This window comes from Eublepharis macularius, chromosome 7 (genome assembly GCF_028583425.1).
Source record: "Eublepharis macularius isolate TG4126 chromosome 7, MPM_Emac_v1.0, whole genome shotgun sequence".
Classification (NCBI taxonomy): domain Eukaryota; kingdom Metazoa; phylum Chordata; class Lepidosauria; order Squamata; family Eublepharidae; genus Eublepharis; species Eublepharis macularius.
Window position 1 is genome coordinate 111,068,097 of NC_072796.1, and position 22,348 is coordinate 111,090,444.

General features: G+C 43.0%; 1 protein-coding gene across 1 annotated transcript; it reads left to right on the forward strand.

Moving 5' to 3' along the window:
- The first annotated feature begins 70 nt into the window (after positions 1-70).
- Positions 71-19,511, forward strand: POP1 (POP1 homolog, ribonuclease P/MRP subunit). The gene is made up of 16 exons (XM_054985139.1): positions 71-115; positions 1,921-2,067; positions 3,204-3,275; positions 4,149-4,324; positions 5,580-5,828; positions 6,793-6,880; positions 6,986-7,173; positions 8,125-8,372; positions 8,484-8,577; positions 9,162-9,273; positions 10,998-11,114; positions 13,418-13,533; positions 14,028-14,219; positions 15,535-15,689; positions 16,032-16,361; positions 18,147-19,511. The coding sequence occupies exons 2-16, from the start codon at positions 1,923-1,925 to the stop codon at positions 18,799-18,801; spliced, it is 2,937 nt and encodes a 978-aa protein (XP_054841114.1). The 5' UTR covers positions 71-115; positions 1,921-1,922; the 3' UTR covers positions 18,802-19,511.
- The last annotated feature ends 2,837 nt before the right edge of the window (positions 19,512-22,348 follow it).

Here is a 22,348-nt window from a genome sequence, read left to right on the forward strand (position 1 = left end):
GCAACGTGGTTGGTTTGGGAGAAGAGCCTGCGGAGGGACGGAGCTGAGCGGGTCGGGTCGCCGCCAGAGGCTTGGTTAGGAGCGTCGGAGAGACGCGGCGTCCAGGCGGCTGCGGGTAGGCTCGGGCGCTGAGTCAACAGTTTCGCTTAAGCTAATGAAAGGGCAGAATACAGCGGGGGGAGTGAACGCGAGTTTAATTCGGCTGGGCCTCCACGAGGCTTTTGGTTTTGGGGGGAGCGCTCGGCTGTCGGCAGCCCATCTTTTCCCTAGGCTTCTGCGTGGGGTGGGCGGGCAGGGGGTAGCTGGAGGAATCCTGGCCCTGCTGGTTTTGCTGAAGCTAAGCAAGCCTCCGGGTGGGCGCCTGTTTCGTTCCATATTAATAAGACTGACTCTGAGTATGTGTAAAGGGTATCGTGTGCCCGAGATACGCTGCTCCTGTTCTGTGCTCTGATGTTCTTTACTGGCGAGGATTCAGTTCAGGTGAGAGCAAAAACCGATGTTGTTGGCACTGCCAAGTCTAAACTGCCTTATGGCCACCCCCACTTGGGCCATTGCCTTTCTCTGCGTAGCAAGCTTGGTCTTGCTTGGAGGTCTCCCATCCAATTACTTACCAAGGCTGACCCTACTTAGCTTCTTATATGTGAGGAGACTGGGCTTTCCTGTCATGGAATAGTATAATTAAAGGTACACTGCAATTTAAAGGTTGAAAAAAGATTTGGAACAAACATTACTAAACCACATGGTCTCAGTATATTAAACCCCTGATACTAAAGGAGACATGTTTTTCTTTTTAGTTTCATAAAGGCAGATTATGGGGGTGAGTGTATAGGTTTTCAGAAAGAGAGATGCTACTGCTAAATGACTTGGGAAAATTCAAAATTGGTTTTCTTGTCACTTTACTTCAGGTCACTCAATATAAAAGACAATAGCATTCCTAGTGTATATTTATGAGTATTCCTCAGTGACTCTGCAGAAATATGCAGGAGTGGGAAGGATGCTCCGACTGCCTTGGTTGGCCTCTCCTGCCCTGGATGGTAATTAGCAAGTGCCCACTACTGCTTCCTTTCAGAGCTCCTAAGAGCTAGTTACATTCTGACCTGGATGGCCCATGTTAGCCTGATCTCATCAGGTCTCAGAAGCTAAGCAGGTTCAGCCTTGGTTAGTAACCTCCAAAGAAGACCAGGGTTGCTGTGCAGAGGAAAGCAATGACAAACCACCTCTGTTAGTCTGTTGCCTTGAAAACTCCAGCAAGAGGTCAGCATAAATCCGAGATGTTGGTGCTTTCCTCCACCACCAAGAGTCAGTTGCAGCTGATATTGCAGCTGTAGGATAGATGAACTGCAGCCAAGATAAGAAGTAGGTGCTGACTCAGCCTCTGCAGTGTGAGGTTTGAGATGACTCTGCAAAAAATGCAGGAGAAAGTTGTCAGGAGTACATTAATTAAAAGTTGCCGCAGCTTTGTGCAGTGGTTATGTAGCTATAATGTGACTGTAAATTGTTGTCCTTTTTTTGTACGTCAACTGCTTTCAGAGATTTTTTTCTGGACTTTAAATCCCTATTTAGCCATAAAGCTCACTGGATGATCATGGGTCAATCACACTCTCTCAGCCTGACATTTTATGGATATGTTGGTGGCATAACATGAGGAAAGGAGAGCTATGGAACCTGCCTGCAGCTCCTTGTGTGTTTCAGGAGTGGGAACAAAATGTAGTCTTTTTTAAAAAATCTACCTTTGAAGTCATCAAAGGCATAAATTTCTCCACTTGGTGTTTTCTTTCATAGTCTGCTAAATAGTTATACGTATTGTTTAGCTTTGAATTGCCATGTTTGATTGTGGTACTGGTTTGGCCATGATGATAACTCTACCAGAGCCCAATGGCCATTAGTTGTTTGTATAGTAACTTTGTCATCTTATTGCAGAAATGCCAAACGCAAAGGAAAAGAAAAGGGCCAAGAAAATGAAAAATCAGCCCACCAGTGTGATCTTTTCTTCTGATGGTGGGCCTAGTCCCCATGCAATGTGGTCTCAGAATGGAGGTGAAGAAACTCACCAACGTAAGAGACAAGGTAATCCTTATAGTTTATCTGCTGTAATGTTTGCATGGTTTTCAACTTCTTCTGTTTTAGTTTTTGTGAAACAACACTACCACATTTAATTATTGGGGTACCTCTTCATTAATAAAGTAACCTTGGGATACAAATCAAATCTTATAGGTCAGCTGCTAGTACACTGGGACATGGTCTTCTGTCTGTTATGGGTGGTGCTTGGCAAATCTAGAATTCACAAAGGTTTAGCTTTGGACTTGGAGCAACAGGTTTCTCTGTACCACCAAACTGCTGCTTCTGAAATCACCCTGCATGGACTAAAAGGAATGAAGGAACAAACATAATTTCTGTCCATGTCTTGAACTGTGGTAGCTCATTTACTTTCTCTCCACCGCTATACTGCTGATAGAGGCTTTTAACTGAAGCAGAAAAAGTAAACCTGTTTTAATGAAGTAATTGTGCGCTTTTTAAATTCTAGAGTAGTATTTTCAGGTTTTGTTTAGATGCAAAAGTTTTTACTGTATTAAGATTAACAATGTGCAGATTTGCAGTGATCTATAGAAAGCTTGAATGTCTTTAAACATCATTTCTGTTCTAATCTTAAATATAGTACCTGGAGGTAAGGTTTGTTTTGAAGCGTGTGTTTTTAGAATTCAGGTGTTTTAAGTTACTACAGGCAGCATTACATGAATAAGTGTTCAATGGGAACTGTCTTGGCAGCTATTAAATTGGTTTATTAGACCATCTTTGAGAAGATGTTGTGGTTTAATCACAAAGTAAACTTCTAAGGTTTTGTGTAGGCATCAATAGGAATGAATATTACTGAATTACTGAACCATGTAAATATGGACTGTAGTTTAGCATTAGGTCAGTACATTGCTCAAATACTTAACTGTATTAAATAATCTGTAAATGATTTGTCATGTTAGTGTCTCCTGTAGTGTCTTCATATAGTGCTATGAAAATCTCTTGTTTAAATACCGTTTAGATCAAGTAGGGCTTGAACTTCTTATGTACCTAATTAATGGCAAGTGATTCTTGATAATTCCATTCTGTTGTCTTGTGGGTTGCTAATATATATTGTGGCGTGCACTTAGTTTGTTGTTTCGGAACATAGTTTTATGTTCGTCTATAAAAAGTTTTCTTTGACTTTATAGAATTGCGTTCTGAAACCTCACGAGGATACTCTCATCAAAGCATTTCCCATGGAATGCCGAAATATTTAACAGGTAAATATGCATGAATGAATACCAAGAGCCATATGCTTAAATGTTAAGCTATAAACTAGGTCACGGGGAGTAACATACTATACAACCTTTCCTGTGCAGTGGTGTGCTTTCAGAAAACTGTTGATGTGTGAAGTCTGTTAATGCCTGCAGAAGCTGTGCCAGTGATCTCAGGCCTGGAAAAAGAGAGAATGGATTCCTATAATGCTTTCTTCCCTGGCCTTTTGGCAGCAGTTTTCTTCTTGCCATAGGTGATCATGCAGGTGACTGTTTTACACTCTTGTAGTTTCCTGATAAGCAAGGAAAAACAAACAAAAAGACACCAGAACTCATTTGAGTTGTCATGACTTTTACATCCATACATGAACGTCCTTCAAGTGCTGATAGGTTTTATTTTCATAGCAGAGGATAATAATTTTGGTTAAGTTCATATTGTGGCATCTTTTGCATGCATATGTTTATTTATTTAAACTACTTGTATGCCCACCGTTCTGTCAGGCAACTGGGACCTAAGGCAAGTAACAAAAACAGAGCCATTTAAACCCTCAAAAAATCACAAGTGTTGTCACCTAATTTAAGAGGTTTGAAGTTGGTTGACATTGTCTATAATGTAATGTTTTATGAACTGGTTTTCTTCAAGCTTCACTGCTGTGGAGAGGAGAATTCCTTCACGTACTGTTCTAGCTTTAAAGTCCATAAAAAGTTTTTATGGTCTTTAACATAACATGTTTAAAATGTTATGTTTATTGGTTTTTTACTGGTTTTTCTTATTTCCTAATTCTGTAATATGCCTTGGATCTCAACAAGAATAGCAGATGCTATGAATTGAATAAATCACAGGGCGTGTTCTGAACAAATTTGTTCTCTTCATTTCAGTCTCTCCTTTTGTTCGAGCTCGAGCTGCTGAAATAAAGGCCATGCTGAAGGCAGCTACGCAAAAGTCGTCCAACACTTTAGTATTTCAGTCTCTGCCAAGGCACATGAGAAGGCGAGCAATGAGTCACAACGTCAAGCGCCTGCCCAGGCGACTCCGTGAACTTGCCAGAGCAGAGGTGCTTCTTTGTCTTGTGATTTCAGTGGGACATGGTACTTCTGTGTACCAGATAAAATCTCAACTTCTTTCCTAATTAATTTGTGCAGGACTCAAAATGCTGTTGACCATAAAGTTTTGGTTGTGCCGCAGGACATAGCAGGCTTCTGTGGGACGGTTTCCATTATTCTGGAGGGTGATGATGTGTGGTTACTCATCTCCTTCAGACACTCCGGTCCCCATGTCTTTCCACCCTCATTCCATGTGCTCTGTAAACTGCGCTAGTTTCCAATAGCTAAACCAGTGCAGTTCAACTATTTTTAAAATTCATACAGTCTTTGGCATGTCACTTCTGTTCTGTGTTCCTTCGTGGTGGTTAATAGCAACCAAATTATTGACTGGTGGGGGGGGGGGCTCTTTCAGGTGAAGACCCATATCTGTGGAACTCCTTCCTTATAAACCTGCTGGGGTGTCTTCTTTTCCTCTTAACTAATCCAATCAAGCAGAATGATAAAAATCTTTTAGTAAAGGGGCTAGCTGACAGTTTGCTGATAATTGGTTGGGAGGTAGATCAGAGTTTAGTTGTTGGCTGAGGTTTATTTTGGGACACTAGGAGGGTTAGGTAGAGTGTATCATAAGATAAGAGTGGGGAATTATTTTCAGCCTTGGGGTCTGACACTTGTAGAAGAGGCCATGGAACTCAGTAGGTGCCAATGGATTTCCAAGTAGCTTGGTGATGCTCCTACCAACTTAACTTTTGAAGAGAACACTGTATTAGGCACGTTAGGCTACTGTCTTTATAAAGCATGTTTTGTCTTAAACTTGGAAGCTAGTTTAAAAAATTGACCAGGTTACTACTTTGCCAGAATACTCCCTTTGGAGTAGTCTCCCTTTGGAGTAGTCTGGTAGAGTACTCACATAGAAGGAATTGTTACAGCCTTGGGTATTAGCAGCTGTGAGACAGTGGTTTGCTTTGAGAGACAATTGATTCTGCACACGTTGGATAATACACTTTCAATGCACGTTAGCAATAGTTTGGAAGTGGATTTTTTGTTTCACACACAAAAAATTCAGTTCCAAGTGAACTCTAAAGAGGATTGGAAGTGCATTATCCAACGTGTGCTGAATCAGCCGATTTCCAGAACTGAAAATCTTGATGGAGATCCTTGTGATCTTAATATCAATGAGGACTTTAATTATGTTGTACAGAGGAGCTAAACCTGATGTCCTGTCACTAGGACGGCATTAAAAAGTTATTCATTGTGCCAACTATACAGGCGGAGAAACCTGAACATCAGAAAAAAGAACTCCCAAAGAGCAAGTGTCGTAAAGCCAGGCGACGTCATATAAACTTGGTGGCTGAATTCAATCGCAGACAGAAGAAGAACATCTGGTTGGAAACGCACATTTGGCATGCAAAACGATTTCACATGGTGAAGAAATGGGGCTACTGCTTAGGAGACAGGCCCACAACAAAATGCTATCGGGCTTGCTACCGAGCCATGGCGAACCACTGCCTGCTTCAGGTGCTGTGAAGGCTTATGAATGTTTTACCTTGGCAAGATGGCAGTTTAAAACCCCTGTTGGGTGGAGAAAAGATGAAATGACTTGGCTGTATCTGGCCAATTTTTTTATGCTGTTCCCCTCTCCCCCACCTATTGGTGGTGTTTGCTAACAATAACTGAGCATTTTGGCCTTGTGTGTCTGTAGATAACTCTTTGCATTTAGGTAACTTTTTGCATTTCATACAGTGGTAAGATACTTTAACATATGAAGCAATTTTGACTAGCGTTTTTTGCTTAGCTTGTGGAACAAATTCATGATGCTGTTTTTGACCTTTTGTTTATTAACCTTTAGTGTATGACCTACACCAAAAGCACTTTTCCTTTCACCCCACCCTCCTCCCTTGACTTCCTGATATCTTAAGGTAAAGCTGGTAAAACTCTGCCGCATGACTTGTCTTTGACACAGTGAGATCTGTTACAGTGCAGGATTATCAGAACTCTACCTAAGTAGCTTTGGCTGACTCCCTCTTATTTTTGCCACCAGCTGCAGATTTTTTTTAATCCAAAAAGACATCTGACAGCTACTGCTGAAGATGGAAAGGGGCCGAGTCTTGGTGGTTAAGCATCTGGTTTGCATTCTGAAGGTTTCAGGTTCAGTCCCTTGTGTCTCCAGCTGAAAAGCTTGGGTGGTAGGTGATGTGAAAGACCTCTGCTTGAGACCCTGAAGAGCCACTGCCAGTCCTACTAGACAGAACTCACCTTGATAGAGCAAGGGTCTGGTTCAGCTTCATGGGTTCATTCACTAGCTATTTTAGCTCACTGAAGGGACAGGTGGCTTCCTTCTTTGCAGTTTAAGGGTTGTGTGTCATTTGGGGAGCATTTTGTGAAGCTGGAAAAGTGATTCAAATTTTGATTATTTTTATTCTTTTGTCCGCCTCTTATCATGTTAGCCAGATTTCTTTTCAATAGCTTTTCTTTTTATCAGGATCTGTCATACTACTGTTGCCTGGAACTGATTGGAAAGGAGGAAGAACTCCTGACAGCTCTAGCTCGAATGTGCAATGTAGACTCAGGTAATATTTAGTCAGGAGCTTCTGATCCCAAAACTTATCTTGAGGAGTGCCTAGAGTGACCTTGGAAGGTTAAACATCTTGCTTTTCCCACATGTCCTTCCTCAGGGCCAACGTTTGCAGCTGTTCCTTGCCTAGCTGGGAGGCGTCAGGGTGCTCTTACAGTGTACCAAAGAGATCGATACCCTGAAGGTGCCCTCGGTCCAGTTACTTTCATTTGGAAACCCAGAAATGAATCTGCAGTTGGTTCTGCCAGCCGCCAACTTTGGATATGGACTCACCCAGCCTTTAAGCAGGTAAAGCCTTGCTATTGTTTTCCCTTAAAATGTGTGAAGTGCTTATATTGTGAAAAGTACTTGGACAGAAATTACTGACACGTGTCAATGGCAACTGCTTCTGCAGTGGAACTTGGGGCCAGTTCCCAAACTTACCTGGCAGTCACTTGGCTTTCAGTGGCAGAGGAGCAGGAGTGTGTAAGTCTGGATGCATGCAATTTTTTCTCTTCCATCTTATACATTACATGACATGTGATGTGGGAATCAGGCCTCTCTGTGGAGACCCTCCCAGTGACAGAGCCCACAAGCAGTCCATTACATGGAGCATTCAGAGGCTTGTGTTACCTTAGCACAAAGAGAATTAACAAGGTACATATAATTAGCCCAAAGTAACTTTTTCATCTTGGATTGTTCTGCTGAAAATAGTCTTTTTTTAAAATGGACCTTTCTTAAAGAAAATTTGCACAAGCCTTGGTTTGCATCATGGAATTGGGTAATGATCACAGATCTTTCTTTAACCCCCCCCCCCCCCAATCAGATCCATTCTGACACCAAGGAAAGCTTATTAAAGGAGTCATGGGATCTGCATGGTCTAATAGCCAGGTGGGTCAGGAGACTGCAGGTATTCTTAACTTCAGTTGAAAGACTAGCAGCATTTAGGGTCCCTTTGCAGACCTTCAGAGGACTCCACAAGTAGTACAGTGGTTAAGTGGTTTGGCTGTGAATCAGCACTCCACTGGTTCAAATCCCACTACTGCCATGATCTCAGTAGGTGGCCTTGGGTAAGCCACTCCTCTCAGCCCCAGCTCCCCACCTGCATTGTGGGGATAATAATGCTAACTTGCCCACTGCTCTGGGTGGGGCACTAATCTGTCTAGAAGAGTGATATATAAGCCTCATCATCATCATTATTAAATCTCTTCTGAGAAGATGATCTTATCAAATTGGAACCTCTTTCTCATTCTCACTTAGGATATACTGGCTGAGTTGAAAGCAGTATGCCACTGTTCTGAGCCTATGGATTCCTGTATTGCCAAACCAGTGGTGACATTGCCCCAAGAAGAAAGCAAAACTGACATCACTGAAAAAGTTGGCCAAAAAAGGAAGCAGAAAGATGACGGTGAAATAGATGTCCCTGTGAAAAAAATTATTGGTGATGGAACCAGAGACCCCCATCAGTCATATAGATGGATATCACAAACTTCAGGAATTATGATCAGGTACTTCTTACAGCAGCAGAATTTAGGTTCTTTGGCTGATTGTCTTTTGCACTTAGCTTGAACAATCTGACTGAAAGTTTCATTTTTCACCTTAACTCTTGTTTTTTCCAGTGACTTGACCATGGAGATCCTCAGATACCGACTCATCGGTCCTCTTTCACACTGTGTCCTTACGGAGGCACTCAAAGCTGCCTCTGTCCATTCTGTAAGAAAATTTGCTGTTGGCATGCTTTTCCAGACCCTTTATTTAAAGGGTCACAAGACAAATGGCCATGTGGGTAGGTAGACGGCAGTTTGAGGATGGAGAAGTGGGTCAAAGTCATTCCCTTCTTCTTTCAGTACCTTCCGTTGATGGATCTCTGGACACAGCCTAGTGTGCATGCTCATACATGGATTGGCATACTTCTGACAAACTTTGTCCAGTACTTGCTAGTTTCAGATTCATTTTGAAGCAGTTATACCATAGCTAGTTTTTAATGCAGAATTAAGCTATGCAGCAGGCTAATCACTGGACCCCCTGCAGAGCCCACAGAAGGGAAAGGCAGATCTTTCCTGACTTCCCACTAGGAACCTGTGTGCTCTGTAAAGGCATTGCCGAGGTTCAGGGGGACTCAGTCCTGTAAAAAAAAAGAAAAAGCATGACACAGGCAGTAAGTGGCAAAGAACAGTTGGGCAACACAAATAGAGCCTCTGCCTCTGGTAGAAGACTTTTTGTATGGGCAGAAAGGCTTCATAGGTTCTAGCCTTAGATTTTTCTTGTAGTGTTAAATGGACTCACTCTATTTCTAGAACCTGGAGACTACATATCCTGAAATGAACAGTTGGTGGGTAGAAAATTGCAGAAATCCTGAGCAGGTGTCTCTTCATCATCGTCAAGAAGCCTTCTTTGAACTTTTGCAAGGTAAATATTGCTACTGCTGCTCCCTCTTCTATCCAGGGCCGGATTGAGGGGGGGGCAGGGGGGGTAGTCTGCCCCCAGCGCTGCCAGGGAGGGGGCGCCAGGAGCGTGCGGGCGGCAGTGCGGGCAGCCTCGCAGCCTCCCGTGCTGCCTTTCGCCTGCCCTGCAGGACAGGGGGCGGCCAGCTTGCCACGCACCCCCTGTCCTGCAGCGCAGGCAAAAGGCAGCGCGGGCGGCCTCGCAGCCCCCTGCGCTGCCTTTTGCCTGCCCTGCAGGACAGGGCGCGCATGGCAAGCCAGCTTCCCGCTGTCCTGCAGGGCAGGCAAAAGGCAGCGCAGGGGGCTGCGAGGCCACCCGCACCACTCACCTGCGGGGAGGCGAATGGCACGGGCGGCTTCCCAGCCCCGCACGCTGCCTCTGCTGCTCCACCCTGCGTGATGACGTCACCAAAATGATGTCATCACGCAGCGGCGGGAGTGCGTGCACACTGTGCGCGTGTGCAGTCAGACTAGGGTTGCCCTGGGCGCCGACAACCCTAGATCCATCCCTGATTCTATCTCGTGAGGATTCCACTGATAGATTCTTAATTAGGTTATCAACGTTTAATTTGTTTAGAATATGGCTCCTTGGGGATGGACGGTGGATGTTTGTCCTGGTGTAATAAAATATTGTTCAAACAAAAGCCTCCGATAGGGCACAGGCCTGGCTCTGGCCATCCCCACTCCTCCCCCACTGTGAGGTAGATTTTCCCTCCAGAACCAACAAGGTTGTTTACTGGGGCTGGGAAGCCTGTGGTAGCATGTATTTGGGTGTAACTTAGAATTCTTATTCCAAGCTTTTGACTTCTTCTGACAATCCTGCCAGCTCCAGTTTGTAACCTTTTCACAGAGAGGGGGGAACAGCGTGCCAATCATCTTCCCCTCAGGCAGTTGTTTTAACTCCTTATCTGCCCCTCTCGATGCAGCAGTTGGTAATCCTTGCATTTAATGTCCATTCTATCACATCTCCCTTTGCTGTTTTCAAGGGATACAGACAGCCACTCATAAAAAGAACAGAAATATAACGTACTGACAAGGATAGGTATCTCCTTTAGTTCCTTGCCAGTTGGAGGTTATTAGGTCTTTGATCCTGAGAAAAAAATTACAGCTGATCGGTTGAAGTTCTACTTTGGCTTTTTGCAAACTACAGTGTATGTTGATTTGGATCCTACCTAGCATAAGCAGACCATCCCTCACTGAAGCAATCACTGCTGCACCCCTGGGTGGGGGCAGTGAGCCACTGAAGGAGTATGGGAAGCAAAGTGGGGTCTGCTGTGAGAAGCGGGGGGGGGGGTCTCCTCCATTCTGCTGATGGAAGTGTGTTCCACTGCATAACATGGTTAGGATGCATCTTTTTCCTGAAATATCTAAAGTCTGAAGACAATGCAATCAATTTAATACCAGCTCAGGAAACGTTCAGTCATAAATGTAAGATTTACCCCTTCAGTGTGTAAATTTACTCTTTTGGACATTTAAGCCAAAGGCAACTGCAGTCCATGATGTTCCTGGTTTATGGTGCAAAAGCTCATGATTCCACTCCCCATACACTCTTGATTGAAATTTTCAAACTGTGCGTATTCATAGAACAAATACGAAATCTTAGGCAGCAGTGTAGCATATCTATATACCGATAATATTTATTGGTGAAACTGTGTAAGGGTACATCCTTTCCTTTTGTCTGTTTTTAAGGGTTAAGTTCCTCAAACATTCCATCAGGTACTGTATTGGGTTTGACTGTTGGGGATCCACGAGTGAATTTGCCAAAAAAGAGGTCAAAAGCTATGCCAAATCCAGAAAAATATCAAGGTAAAGTGTCTTCCATGGCTAACTTAACCAATTCTGTATTAAGTTGAATTCATGCATTTAAAAATCAAAATTATATGGATTATCACTGTCCGCCTAATGACTCTGGAATGTTCCAGGTAGTACATTTACATGTAGATGTATGCATGCTAAATGAGGATTATGTTGAAAATAGCTGCGAGGAAGGGACATGGCACCAAACTGGTCTTGTGCTCAGTGGAAGCCTCTGTTAAACTATACAGATGATCCAGGTTCGAATCCTGGCGAGGCCAACAGGTGCTGTACCCTGAGATAAATGTTCATCTTCTGTTATGCCCTATAAAGGTATGAATAATGCTTTCTGTATGCGAGAGAACAGAAGTACAATGGAGAATAAGGGAAGTGCTCCAAGTTCCTCACCTTTGATATTGGCCTGTGAAGTTTATTTGACTTTAGATACCTTTTCTGTAATTCATTTAAGAATTGGAAGTTTCATAATTCAGTGCCATCAACCTCATTTGTAAGTTTCATAAGTTCATGATTTCACTTCTAACCATTTTTGTGCACACAATTGCCTCTCTTTCAGTTATAGTGCAGGTAAAGGGCAGAAAATCTTCATCTTAAGAAAAACTGTTTTCTGAATATTATCTGAAAACCCTTTTCATATAATTCCTCATTCAAGATTGTCTATATCCCTGCTTCTTCCTGGGGAATTTAACCAAATTGGAGAATTCTTCTGTCAAGTCCAGCCATACCTCTTCTGACATGGAGCAACTCTCAGGCTCCTCATACAGAGTATCTTCCCTTGCTCTGTGACTTGAGAGACTTAATTGGTACCAGGAACTGAGACTTGGTCTTTCTATGGGTAAAGCACATGCTTTGTCTGTTGAGTTTTGGTCCTTCCTTTCCATGTCGATCAGGAGCAATTCCAAAATTCTGCTTACTCTGCCTTGTGAGATGTCACTCTTTTTTCTCAGACCCAACATGTTTCATTGCAACATTATTGGGTGTTGCACAATAAAAATGTGTTTCATCCTTGTGTCTCCTTTAAAGCAGTTATGCATTGTTCCCTGGACAATAACCAGTGATGGAGTCTATCTTCTTTTTGAATTCATAATTTATCAGAATCTTTTGCATCTCTTAGGGCCTTGGGGATAGGAGGTGGAGAAAGGTACATTAGCTGTTTCTCATCTGTGTGATTCTGTTAACTTTTCACTGGTTTGGCTATATCTGAGTTTGAATGTAACAGTCATTTCTGTTTTGAGGGATTCTGCAGGTAGTGCATTCAAGCCAAAGTTGGTGGTAGAAGACCTAAAGGTGAAAAGAGAAGGCCTTGAATGGATGCAGTGTTATGTGAGGGTATTGATGATTAGCTGAAGGCCAGCTGTTCCCATTTTCCACCATCCGGAGAGAAGATTTCATTTTAAAAGAAAAGGGATATCCTGAAATTGGGCATCCCACAGCCATTAGTGTAAAGAATATTTTGTTTTGTAGAAAAAATATTTGCTATTTCACTATTTCATTCTTTTGCTTGTTAAGAATGCTTTTAGGCATATTTTAAGCCAGGCGTTGAAGTCATAAATGTTCCTCAACCTTTTCAAGGTAAATGGCAGCAATAGTAGCATTCTTTCACCTTTTTTTAGTCACCTGTAGCACGTGTTAAAGTAGATATAGTGCTCTGCTATTTACTTCATTTATACCTCATGTTTTTCTCTGGTGGGAACTCGAAGTGGCTTACATCATTCTCCTCTCCTGTATTTTATCCTCCCGATAACACTGTGATCTAGGTTAGGCTGAGAACATCTGTCTGGCACAAGGTCTCCCATTAAGCTTCCATAGCTGAATAGGGATTTGAACCTGGGTCTGCTGGATCCTAGTTAGATACTACCACTACACCACGCTGGTTTGTGCAGAACAAGACAGTTTTCTGTTGCACAAGCATGATCTCACCTGCCTCCCTTCTGAGGAAGCATATTGCTTATTTAAAAGGCAAGGATGCAGCTGTTTTCCGTCTCTCACCAAAATCATCCTCCTAAACTTTTAGCTCTTCTATCTGCCCCCCTTTATTGTCCACTACCTGCTTAATGGGCAAGCTGGTGGCTTTACCTGGCTCGTAAGAGCTGAATGGATCTTTTTCTGAGCAGGTGATTGTTCCCTGAGTTGAGCTACTCTTGATGGAAAATCCTTTCTAACCAAGTACAAAGCTTGTAAACATACAAATAGTGACAATCTGGAAACAGACCTTATAAAGAGCTTTTAATAATCTCTCCATTGCTTCCTCTTGTGCATTCTCTCTTTTTCTATTGTTTGGTTCTTTGTTTTCTTAGATGGTGAGAAGGTTAGACAGTTGACCTTAGAAGGTGTTTCTGCGGAGTGTGCACAGAGTTTTCTCTGGGACCGGAATATCTGTAACAGTGTTACAGAAAATAAAATGCCAGAACAGGTAATTTCTTAATAGTTACTTCCTTCATAGTTATTGATGATATTAATTATCTTTACATCTATAACCTTGTTGAGCCTATGGGAATTTGAGAAGACACCACCAGAAAATGGCTGCCATAGGGGCTGTGGCCAGTAACAAGATCTGTGCGCTTTATGGCTATTGTTGCAAGGTTACCTGGAAGTTTGGTTATGGCAGGTGACAGTGAGTGGATTTCATCCCATTCCTCTGGGCAGGGAGTCCTTCTCCTTTTTCCCAGAAAACTGAGCGAGCTTTGTTTTCATGTTACCCAGATGCATGTGAGGGGCTCACCTTCTGACCTTCCAAAGAACTCATAGGCCTCCCAGACTCCAGTTTTACAAACACTACCCTGAGGAAAAAATGCTCTTGAATGTATGCTTAAACTCAGAATATGGTGGTGGTGTTTTGAGTGTTTTTCTTGCTTTGAAAAAACAATTCAAGAGTTTAGAATGTTTTGTCTGCTTTTATCGTCTCAGCACCTGAATAGTCTAAGAAGTAAACTCCTGATACCTGGATCATATCTTGACTTGGGCCCTCAAGAATCAAAAATTCCTATACTCCTGGTTCAGCAGCCTGGAAAAATAGCTGGAGAAGATCGACCAGGTTGGGGAAGTGGCTGGGATATTTATCTGCCCAAAGGTTGGGGCATGGCATTTTGGCTTCCTTTTGTAAGTGATACTTCAGTTTGAAAATCAGAGGGAAATTTACATTAATCGCTTTAATGTGTTTTTGTTTTCCATTTGCTTATAATACTAATCATCATAATGGGATTTATTCCTGTGAAGGAATGGTGGAACAATTTCCACCATTTTTGCCTTTGATTCTTGTTCAATGTAATAAGGTTGCCTTTGGGGAAGAAATGCTTTTATTCAGTTTTTCATAGAATGCATAGGAAAGAGATACAGAAATGCCTTGCTGATCTGGAGAAATGAAAATCAGAGGCAGTTTTGAGAAATGAAATGTAGAGCTGCCTGCACTGATTAACCAAGATCTGGGTGGGATTATGAGGTCTAAGATGTATAATAAAGAGGAGCCAGAGACCAAGTGGAACTAAAGAAAATCACTGTATCTTACCAGCTGCAAGGGCAGGGAACGGTGTAGTTAGGCTTGACTGGATATATTTATCCTAACTTTCTTATTCCAAATGTTCTTACGCTGTTTTTTTTTTGTAAGTAGTTTAAAACTGTTCTTTTTCTAGTATAAATTGATGCTTTTAAAAAAGCAGTCCATAAGAACTTGGTGTATGTGATGTACGCCTCATGCAGTTCAGCAAATACGATTGTGTATGTTGTGTCAGAAGAGATGCAATCATCCTCAGTGAATTAGAAAACACTTTGTGGACTGAATGACTTCGCCTATCCTGTTCTTTCCGTTCCCTTGGGGCAATGAGGCCTCCAGAAGCAGGAGTTTCATGCTGGATCTCATTTTACTAATGATTCAGTGGCGGGGGGAGGTCTGTTTTTACATTTGGGAACGAAAATTACAAACATAGAAAGCGAAAGTTGCAATCCAGAATCAAGAATAACTTCTAATGTAAAAACGCATGTCTAGCAATATTACATTGAAGATTGAAGTCTATCCTTGTGTAATTCTTGTTTTTCCCCCTTCTCGGGCTTCCTATAACTCTGTCTTTAGGAACCCTGTCTTGTTCCACTCCTGTTTAGATCATCTCACTGTTTATAAATCAGATCATAACGGAGGCTGCTTCTGCAATTTGTTTTATGCTCTCTGCAGATGGGACATTTTGTAGTGGTAGTTTTGTATAATGAAATAATTCATAGCTGATGGTTATCAACTAATCTTACTTTGAAGTTTTTGTACTAGGTTGTGAGACTTCAGTTAGGAATGCTTCATTTTGAACTAGTTTAAAACCTCATTGGGTAATAGAAAGGGACGGGGGTAGTTGAAATGGAGAAAGCTTTTCTGAAGGTGTTGACTTGCAGTTAGAAGCGTCTGAGGTGACTGAATGCTCTTGCTTTTTAGATCTATCGAGGTGCCCGAGTGGGGGGCTTGCAGGAGGGCCTGAAACATTCCCTGTATAAGAGAACTCCTCATGTTCCGAGTGATTACCCAGACTGTCCTGCTGGTATTCAGTTTGCCAGAGAACTAGAGAGAAATCTTCTGGAAAAATTTAAGAGGTAAATGTCTGAAGTGAATTGTTGTGATCTTTAAAAGACTCCTTCTGGACCATGGCATGATCTCCTGTGGATTTCTTCAGAGATGCTGAGTGGTGCAGTAGTTGGAGTGTCAGATTGAGACCTGGGAGGACTGATTTTGCCATAGACGCTTGCTGGGTGACCTTGGTCCAGTCTTTCTGTTAGCTTCACAGAGTTGCTTATTTTCTTACAATGTGGAGCTAATCATGAGGGGGAAAACTCCATTTTTTAAAAGATCCTTCAATTGAGCAAATGTTTGTAGGGATGTAACTTCTGGGTTTTTTTCACTGATTCTGAACTGGAAATATTATTCTTTTGTCATAGACGTCCTCCAGCAAAAAGAGCAAATTACATTAAACACGGGACCCTGAAACCATTTTTCTGCCCCTGGGAGAAGCTCACACTGGACTGGGAGGCTAGGAATGAAGCTAGTCATAAATATGTGGACTCCTCAGTCCTAGAGAGTGAAGACTTGGCAGCTGAAGGAGAGGCTTCTTGTGGCCCCAGCCATGGTATGTTTGTACCAGAGTCTCCAAGAAGGAAGGAAATGGATGCATCTTCCCAAAACAACGTGCAGATGGAAGGTGTGACTGATGTGACAGAACTACACAAGGGCGATGAAGTTATTTCAAATTGTACCTTTTGTGTCCTCAGGTATGTAAAACGAATCTCTGATTTTTTTTTCTGTTGGCCAGTGTGGTGTGGTGGTTGGACTTGGATCAGAGTGGCCTGGGTTTGAATCACTCCTCACCCGTGGAAGTTAACTGGGTGACCTGGGCCAGTCATTCTCACACAACCTCTCATAGGATTGTTATGAGGACAAAATGGAAGAACAATGTTGTAAGCAGCTTGGATCCCCATTGAGGAGAAAAGTGGAATATAAATATCTCAAGTAAATAAATGGGGGGGGGATATATTCATCTGTCCCACAGGAACCATTCACAGAGACTGGCCTGTATATGATGCTGTCTTGGGACAGAAGTGAGCCCTGGAGTACAGTATCCTCTTAGGCCTGGCCTTAAGAAATGTTGTTTGGCTCTAACAGCCAGCCCCCAAATTTCAGACCGAGTCTTTTTTTTAATCCTTCAGGGTTTTGTATTTTAATGACTATATTATCTCATTGCTGCCACAAAACCTAATTTTAAGCTCTTCAGTTTGTCTTACAATTTAATTAAAGCTGTGACAAAAGTGTCATAGTACATAAATATGGAATAACCCTGGTTGTCATGACCAAAACAAACAAACTAACCTCTAACCTTAATCTAACTTCTCCCAAATTCCTCATTTCAGTCTCACTCAAAAAAGCACCATTTGTCTGAATGTTGAATCCAGCACAGAAAGCGATCCCCCCCCCCACCAGTGACTGATGTGGCAGCTCTGTGCCAGCAAGCCAGCGGCGGAGTGTGGGGCCCAGACTAGTGCACATAGAGGGGGGGTAGGACTTACCTGCCAGCAGCGGAGAGAAGGGAAGAGCCACAGAGGCAGGCACAGACACCAGAATGGTAGGCCAGGGCTGCCCTGGAAATGGGAGCAGGTCAAGCCAGGTGGGCAGGCTTCAGAGCCCCATGTGGCCGGGCATCCAGGTGCAAGATTTGCTCATAAAATCATTGGGCAGGGCTTGATTGCTGAGCAGGCAGCAGCACTCCACGAGGGAAGACGAAATGGCAAAGGGGAAAGGGACAGGAAAGGCAGGGGTGAAGCCGCCTGAGGAAGTAGAGGGGAGGAGTGGAGAATCAGGGGGCAGTAGAGAGGAGGGGTGGGGGAGGACAGGCGGATGGTTTAATTGGGATCCTTGTGAAAGCAATACGGTCAGATAGAACAGTGGTGTCCAGCTTACACAGGAAGCTGCCTTAAGATGGCTGGTCCATCAAGTCAGTGCTGTCTAACTGGCAGAGGCTGTTCAGGGTCTCAGGCAGAGGTCTGTCTTATCTACTGCCAGAACCTTTGAACTGGAGACTGAACCTGGGACATTTTGCATGGAAAGCAGATTCTCTTACACTGAGCCATGTCCCTTCTCCCATCTCTTCCAGCTGTGTTGCCAGACACGTAATGGGTTTTGTTACCAGGGAGAAAAGCACACAGCTGTCATAGTTCCCCTGCCCCCACAAATAAGTAGCTTCATTCAAGGTCCAAGCCAGCTGATACTCCTAATTGCAAAAATTCCAAGTCATTCCACCTGCACACTCAACGTGAATACTGTGTGTGCCTCCCATACACTTCAAAAGATGATGCTTCTCTTTTTCTGTACACGTATGGAGTCATTTAAACTCTAAACAGTCCGCAGTCTTGGTGTTTTTATACCATGTGTATACACACTTGCATCCCTTGGCAATTTCAGCAATAAAATATGGATATATTGTGAAATATTTGCAGTTACCTGACTCAGTAAAAAGTGTACTGCATTCCCGGACACTCTAACATGTGGTATTTTTTCAATAGGCGCAAGAAGTTATTACGGCAGGTATCGGCCTGGTGTCAGCCTGCATATGTCAAAACTCGGAAGATCCGGCACCATGCTTCCGCATTGGATCAGCAGGAACCAACTGCAGATACCCTCTTGCCTGTTGTTCAGCGCTACCCTAGGGCTCTAGTCTGGGTCTGCTTGACCCTTCTTAAAAGAGGTAGCCCTGAATTGCATGCCATGATTTGCATCCCATCAAAAGATGATTTGTTTCAACTAAGCAAAGACAAACACTTCTTTGGTCCTCAGGAACCTAAACACAGTGATGTCTTCAAGAACAAGGTTTTAAAACAAAAGGCAATGAAAAAGAGGCAGAGTATTGGGAAGGGGAAGCAAAATAGTGCATCTGGTACCATGAATGTAATCCCAACCAAGCAAGATGATCTAGTTCTGGGTTTATGGCCTGACCCGCTGCCAGATGTAACGTCTCACTGTTCCAGAGTTCTCCTGGGGTTTGTCACTCAAGGGGACTTCTCGTTGGCCTTTGGCTGTGGTGAAGCTGTGGGATTTGTTAGTCTGACAGGACTGCTGCACATGCTGATGGACCAGCCAAAAGAACAGAAAGGGCTTGTTCTGTTAAGAAATCCAGCATCACTTCAGTATAGGTTTGCTAGGCTTACTGTTGAAGTTTAACTTGGGTTGGAGCTCACTGCTGCCAAAGAAGCCTTTTTGTGAAAGTTTGTGGCTTCTTCACCTAGATGCTATGCTCTCACTCTCCCCCAAAAGTGTACCTCACCTTCTTCAATAAGCAACGTGAAACAGACTTGATGATAAACTGAAAATTCTTCTATACAATTTGACATCAAAGTTTAGCTGCTAAGAATTTTTCTGTATATGCATATAATTTTTTCTATAAAAACAAGCAGCAGATTTCTTTTGTTGCATGTTTTCACTTCCGTTTATGATATAAATGTTTTGCTTCGATGAAGGGGCTGCTTTCCTGTTTTGTGCAGCTGAAATCACCATCTTACATAAAAATTAGCTCTTTTCCTCTCTCCCACATACTGATGAGAAGGAGCTATGTACAAAATAGCACACATATATACTTTCCCCTTTAGTAAAAGTGCATTTTGTGTGAGCTTGCTTTAATAATAGAAATAGAATACACTGTTAAAGCTGTGAAATGCTGAAATGTTGCAATGGTCAGCCTTCACTCTTCTGAATGTAACTTGCGTCATGTTCTGCTTGGGAGAAGAGTCTTCGTCCTTGTTAGTAAAACTTGGTTGCCTTGCCCTTTTAACCCATGCCATGTTTTATGATGGGAATGTGATATTATGACTCTTAAATGGGGGTAACACTGCTCCAATCAATAATAAGTACCAATACATAGTTACAGAATGAAATAAAACTTCCTCGCAATGTAAAATTAATATGGTGCTTGTTTTTGAATCCTTTTAAAGCTGTGCACAAGAAGGACCTCTATGCCGCCTGCTGTGACAAGTTAAATGTAATCAACAAGATGTGTGTCTTGTTTGGGATTGAGGATATTGGCTCCTTCACAAAGGAAATGAATTGCTAAGCTTAGGTCCCAAGTAGCAACAGCACAGCTCGCTAGATACATAAAGCAGATTACTGTGCTTGAATGCTGGAAGATCTTAAAACAAATCAAGCCAGGGTGGAAAATGTAGTCTAATGTGTGATTAAACCAAACACACCCTCCCAAGCCTGCAGCTTTGTCTATTTGGACTGATGGATGACACTTCATGACAACCGTTTTGAAAGGGCCAGGTTGTGTCCTGCAGATGGTCTACTGGTAGAAGAGATTACCTTGCCAGCCGTATGAATTGGCATATACCCCCCAATCACTGTTTTCATGTTGATTTGGGGATTTTCAGAATGGTGCAGAGAGACCCCAAATTTTTCAAGGGGGCAGAACTCTGCTCCTGAAAAGCTTTGGGATTCCCTCCACCAAATCCAGGGTTTAGCCTTTGCTGTTCTCTGCCTCGTTTGGGGTTGTTTTCCTTTCATCTACCAGACAGGAAGGGGGAAAGGGAGACAGCTCTTCGCCTAGTGGGACCCCAGGTTGGGATTGAGACAGCTGTCTCTGGCCGGTGAGCGGGAACCACAGAGCCTCTCACAGTGTCGAAACAAATTTTTTAAATCGGTGCCTGCCATTTTCTCAAATAGCTGGCTGCTGCTGGCTGGCCTCTTCAGTGATGCTGTACGAATTGCGGTATGATGCTGCCGCACCTGCAATGTGGCCATTCATGTCTCTCCTCTAGAAGGTTGAGCAGCTAGTCTTCCTGAAGGTCAATGGGCCGTTCTCTAATTTCGCAAACCCGCACTTTGAGAGAGTGAGGTGAGCAGCGTATGGCTGCTTGTGCCCCTAGCCTTCAAGCTCTTGGTCTGGTTGGGGAAACAGGAAAGCTCTTCTGTCAGGTAGGATAACCACCAAAGAAAGCTAGGGGGAAATCCAATTTGGCATTGATATTCAGTCCAAATTTTTTAAAAATAAATTTCTTTTGAACTAAAGTTAAAGTAGTAAACTTATGATGAATTTTAAAAGAAAACATCCCAAACCCACAAAAGCAGCTGAAATTAATCCTGTGGGACCTTTTCTAATGAACTTGTGGCCCTTAGGTGTGTGTCTTTTTGTGTTATTTGGAGAGGGGAGAGAATGGGGCTATAATGTTACAACTCCTAGGAGCTTGGGTAATGAAGGGCAGCTGCAGTTTGCAAGGCCCCTTCGAGCCAATGATAGTATAGGATGCAGACAGAGGAGGACTTGGGTGTATAAAGAAATCCTCCCTCACTTTCTGAAACTTTGGGGAAGTGATATTTGTTGGTATGTTTGGCCTTGGGAGTGTGTTTTGCTATTGGCTTCTTTGAAGGGAGCAAAGAAGAGGCTGGATGAATGAATATTTGTCAGAGGTGCTTTAGGCTGATCCTGCACTGGGCAGGGGGCTGGACTAGATGGTCTGTATGGCCCCTTCCAACTCTATGAGCAGAACCACAAGTGACGAAAGGCACAGGTTGGACACTTGTCAGCTTCCCTCAAGTTTTGATGGGAAATGTAGGCAGCTTGGTGGAATGTTGGACAAGTGACAGTTGAAAAGTCCATTGGACAGCAGTCAGAGAGCCAAGCTGCAAGACCAGGATGCCTACATTTCCCATCAAAACTTGAGGGAAGCTGACAAGTGTCTAATCTGTGCCTTTTGTCACTTGTGGTTCCGCTCTATGATTCTATGTTTTCTCCCATGAACCATGAAGATGAGCGTGGCCCCTTGTTCAGTTCAGTCATCTATGTCCGTAGCAAGGATTTCTTGTTGGAACAACATTATTTGTTTAAAAATGTGCTTTGTTTTTCCATTGCAAAATAAGATTGCTGGTTATTTTGTAGTTCACTAGGTAAATACAAGGACAGCTGCCAAACTTACATACCATGATGCTCTTATACGGTCCTGATTTGAAAGCATCTAGACTTTCTTTGGGCTTCAACTGTTTTAGGTAATGCAGAGTAATAGTGCAATATCTCGTCATCTGTGGATGCAGCCTTAGACGGTGTTAATAGGAATGCTTGTGTAACACCCCCTTTCCTATTTTGATTTACAGGTGGCTCACTTCATCTGTTGAAACATTTTGGATATTTAAGGTTAAGTTCAACTGCATACTTGCCTAACACCTAAACATCTCCATAGACTATAATTTGCCATTTATCTCATAAACATTTTAAGGTTTTCAGTCTCTCTAAACTTTGCTAAATAGCATTTGAGAGGGGCTGGATCAGGATAGCAGTATAGGTGAGGAGGTTGCAGATGATCACTTTATCACTTGAAGGTGGAGGGAGACCCGTGCTGTGGTTGCGATCCAGATTTCATATTCTCTTCTTGCAGCTTCTACTTAAAGCAGACTCCGTGAACTCAGACCTTAAGGTACATCAAGGCAAGCCTGTTTGTCCAATTCAAGAAGCATCCCATGAGGCAATGTGTGCACACATGCATACATATGCATGTACGCATACATAATGGGTTTAAAGATGCTAGTTTATAATTAAAGATACTCATGCAGTTTGAAAAATCGTAAGAACAGCCAGTACCCACCAAAGACTACAGATAGATGCAGTAACCTGTGAAGGGAACAAACCAATGGAATGGATCTCCTTCCTTTTCCCTTCTACTCCGTGAAAAGCTGCTCCTCATGGTCTGCTCCTCCAGCTGTAGTGCATGGGGGGAAGGGAGGA